We start from the raw sequence: 4,043 nt of genomic DNA on the forward strand, positions 1-4,043 counted from the left end.
CTGGGATCGTGACCTGAGCCGAAGGCAGACGCTTAACGACTGCGCCACCCAGGCGCCCCCAAGAAAGGATTCTTAATTAGGGAAGTGATGAGGTCCATTTTCTGTTTTAAGTAGGTCACCATTGCTGCTGCATGCAGAATGGATGGAAGTGAACAGGAAGGGAAGTTGGGAGACCAGTTGGGAGCCTGGTGCTGGAAGCTGGGTGAGGAGTAACAGGAGCCTAGATCAGGTGGTGGCCGTAGAGACATAAGGATTTAGACCCATTCTGTCCAATATGGTAGCCACCGGCCACATGTGGCTACTGAGCACTTGAAATGCATGAGTGTAAAAACACATACCAGATTTTGAAGGCTTGGTACAAAACAACTAACAAAATATCTCATTAATAATTTGCTTAGCTTCCTTACATATTGACATAGTAATATTTTGGACATTTCATGATACATAAAATAGAATATAAAAAAATTTCACCTGTTTCTTACTTAAAAAAATGTGGCTACTAGAAAAATTTAAATTATGTATGTGGCTTGTACCTGTAGCTCGCATTATGTTTTTTTTGAACACTGCTGATATGGACAAAAATTACTGAATTTAAAAAATACTTTTCTAGCAAATTTACATTGGACACATTAGAAATCTCTGACTAGGTATAAATTTTCTTTTTCTGGTCCACTGAAGGTATTTATTTGATATAACAAAACAATACAGTTAGTGTTCAATTCCAACCACAAAGAGCAAAAGCAATGAAAAATTTGACAATGCACATAAAAAACCCCAAGATGTTTAATATGACAAATATCTATTCCTAAAATAATGTTCCTAAAATTCCTCAGTTATTGAAAACGATATAAAAATAGAAGGATGGTTAATAGGGACAGAGAGCATAAAACCAAAGATCTAACTCTGAGCAACTTTGCTGACAATGCATGATTTTCCCCCCTTGTTTACAGTTTGTTCAAGCTGTCTTTATACCAACAGAGTAGGCAGAGCATTTAGGTTCAATATCAGTTACGCAACATTAGCATTAATTCGGACAACTACAGAGGGGGCATTATTTTCCTTTGAGCTGGCCAAGTGATCCCAGAAACAGCGGATCATTTCTCTGAATTGAGGATTTCATCCCCATAAATGCCACATACCTTCCAGACATATTTGATCATTTCTTTATGTAATATTTATAGATGATTTGAACTCAAAAGGGTGTCAGCTTACTAAGATTTTATTGTCTTTACAAAAATAACCTTAAGTCTGGAGTGGGGACTGCTTACCCCCCTTACTGAGGGCCTGTTGTGGGAGGCCGTTTTGGGCATAATGGGAAGAGCAGTGGCCTTTAAAGACTGAAGAGTTTGGCTTGACTTCAGCATCCATAATGTGTGAACTTGATCATGGTTCCGTCTTTCCAAACCTCACGTCCTTACTGGTGCTAGCTGCCACTTATCCCTCATCTTTAATCACACCCACAAGATAGGGAGGAAACCGAGTTTCAGGAAGGGTAAGGATTTACTGAAGGTTACGTTGCTAGAAAGAGGTGAAGCCAGGACATGAACCCTGGTCTTTCTGGCTCCACTGTCAGCTGAAAAAAAATTTTCCCCTTTGCTGTGCCCCTTGCCAATTTCCCCGCCTACCTTTGAAACTCTCAGGAAGGTCAAATCAAATTGGTGAACCGACTTTGGAGAAATGCCATACAATGGACAAATGTAAGAGGTGATTAATGAAAGAGATGCAAACAGTAGGAGCATACTCGGAAGCTACAGACACAAACTACTGTATGATGTAGCTGTGTCTGTTTAAATGAAGCGAGTATCAGTGTTGCTTTCTCAAATTCATGCACTGAAATTCACATCACAGAGGGGTAATTTCCTTGCTCAGGATGAAAATTGACAGGGATTCAGAGGAAAATAGTTTAGTGGTCATACTAAAAACTCAGAGTCAGATGCACTTAGCATCATACCGTAAATGTAGTTAGTCACAGTGTAAACAAGCCTGGGGCTGGACATGGCTTCCTCCAAGTAGGCTGGCCCATTGGGGCGGCGGGGGCGGGGGCATTCATTCTGCAAGAGGCTGAGACAGGAACCAAGGCAGGATGGAGAAGCTTTTTGTGCTCGTCCTCTCCCTTACCTTACTGACTTGCTTCACAGGTGAGCATCCACTCTGAAAATGGCCTGTTTCTCTGCTGACATGATAAACTGGAGTAAGTCTATTTTATATTTAAAATTTTTTTTCATGTCAAAGAATATGTAATATATGATAATTCAATGCTCCCCCTGCCAAGAGCAGACTCCCAGAATTGCTATCATTAGAGATAGATTATTTTTTAAAATCTTTAAATGTGCTTGAATATTAATTCTCAGAAATGCTGATAAATCTTTAACTATACCATCTTTTATTTTATTTTATTATTTTTTAGAGATTTTATTTATTTATTTATTTGAGAGAGAGCCAGAGAGAGCCAGAGAGAGAGCACGAGCAGAGGGGAAGGGCAGAGGGAGAAGCAGACTCCCCACTAAGCAGGGAGCCTGATGCGGGGCTCGATCCCAGGACCCTGGGATCATGACCTGAGCCAAAGGCAGACGCTTGACCGACTGAGCCACCCAGGCGCCCCAACTGTACCATCTTTTAGAGTTCATATGAGATCATCAAGACTTCACAGACTTTTATGTGATGATATCATTTGGAGTTTATGTTTGATTATAAACAATATAATTTTATTATCATAATATCTTCTTTGAGGGATCACGTGTGATTATCAAGTTTAGCACAATCTTGTTCTCATGGAGAATCTTCCAGTAACAAGTTTTAGTTGATTTAGTGTTTTGGGGATTTAAAGAAAAAAAACCATCAAAGCAAACTTAAGGGACAAGAAACATATTGACCAGGGAACTGAGGAAAATATGTTTTAAAAAACTTATCCAGGGGCATCTGGCTGGCTTAGTTGGTAGAGCGTGGGACTCTTGGTCTCAGCGTCATGAGTTCAAGCCCCACGTTGGGTAGAGAGATGACTTAAAAAAGAAGGAAAAGAAAAACCCCATATTCATTAAATTAGCTCCCACTTTTTTTTTTTTATTCTTATGTTAAGCTCCCACTTTTTAAGAAACGCACCATTGCAATAGGTAAGTCTAAGTTGTGCAGCTTTTGTTCTCGGTTTCCCATGTCAGGAACAATTCAGAATTCTTCCCGGAGCCCTCTGGAATGCCATGTCCTTTGGGATGGGTCCCTGTGAAAGAACTTTTGTGTTTGACCGAAATTGAACTTGCAAATCCTTGGTCTTGGCCTGTGAGCTGGAGCATGCGCAGGTGTGCCGAGAGTCCCTCAGGCCCCTTCCTGGCTTTTTCAGGGTCCTCCCCGATTCTGACGGAAAAGCAGGCCAAGCAGCTCCTCAGGTCCCGACGCCAGGACAGGCCCAGCAAACCCGGCTTCCCTGACGAGCCCATGCGGGTGAGTCCAGGCGTCCCGTTACTTGCAGGGAAGGGGCCATCGCTGCCCTGCTCATGGGGAGCTCAACCTTTTCCTCACGCCTTTTCTCCTCCGGAGAGGCCAGCCCCGCTCGCCTGCTCTGCACACAGTATTTACAATGCACACAGTGGGGCTGATGGCCAGAGTCCCAGGATCTCCCTTGGGCTGCGGGATGTCGCCCCTGAACGGGATGCTAGGGAGCTGTGTGTTGTAGCTGGTGCCGACCGCATCTTCCCCCCTTCTCCTGGGTGACCAGCAAGCCAGACCAGCATCCTCAGCCAACCGAGCTCTGTCTGGACAGGCAGACCCTCTGCCCCGCTGCCTGTGGGGTTCTGCCCTCACCTCGCGCCGCTGATTTCGGTCTTTAGCCTCAGACCTGCCCTCTGGGTCTATGGTGTCCATCTGCCTCGTCTTTCTGAACCAGGACACCGTCCCTGCCTTCACTTTGTGACTTGTGGTGGGTGCAATCAGACCCTGCTGGCCCTGGCCTGGCTTGTCTCCCCATCCTGGGGCAGGAGTACTGGTATCCCTGGTATTTTTACCAGGATTAGCTCATATAAAAGTCTCTTATTCAGATGCAGTATTAAATA

General features: G+C 43.8%; 1 protein-coding gene across 1 annotated transcript; it reads left to right on the forward strand.

Annotated features, from left to right (window-relative positions):
* The first annotated feature begins 2,083 nt into the window (after positions 1 to 2,083).
* Positions 2,084 to 3,760, forward strand: CUNH17orf67 (chromosome unknown C17orf67 homolog). The gene is made up of 2 exons (XM_081809821.1): positions 2,084 to 2,138; positions 3,335 to 3,760. The coding sequence occupies exons 1-2, from the start codon at positions 2,084 to 2,086 to the stop codon at positions 3,703 to 3,705; spliced, it is 426 nt and encodes a 141-aa protein (XP_081665947.1). The 3' UTR covers positions 3,706 to 3,760.
* The last annotated feature ends 283 nt before the right edge of the window (positions 3,761 to 4,043 follow it).

The sequence above is a fragment of the Leptonychotes weddellii genome, unplaced genomic scaffold (assembly GCF_054177405.1).
Source record: "Leptonychotes weddellii isolate Sample4059 unplaced genomic scaffold, ASM5417740v2 HiC_scaffold_1411, whole genome shotgun sequence".
NCBI lineage: Eukaryota > Metazoa > Chordata > Mammalia > Carnivora > Phocidae > Leptonychotes > Leptonychotes weddellii.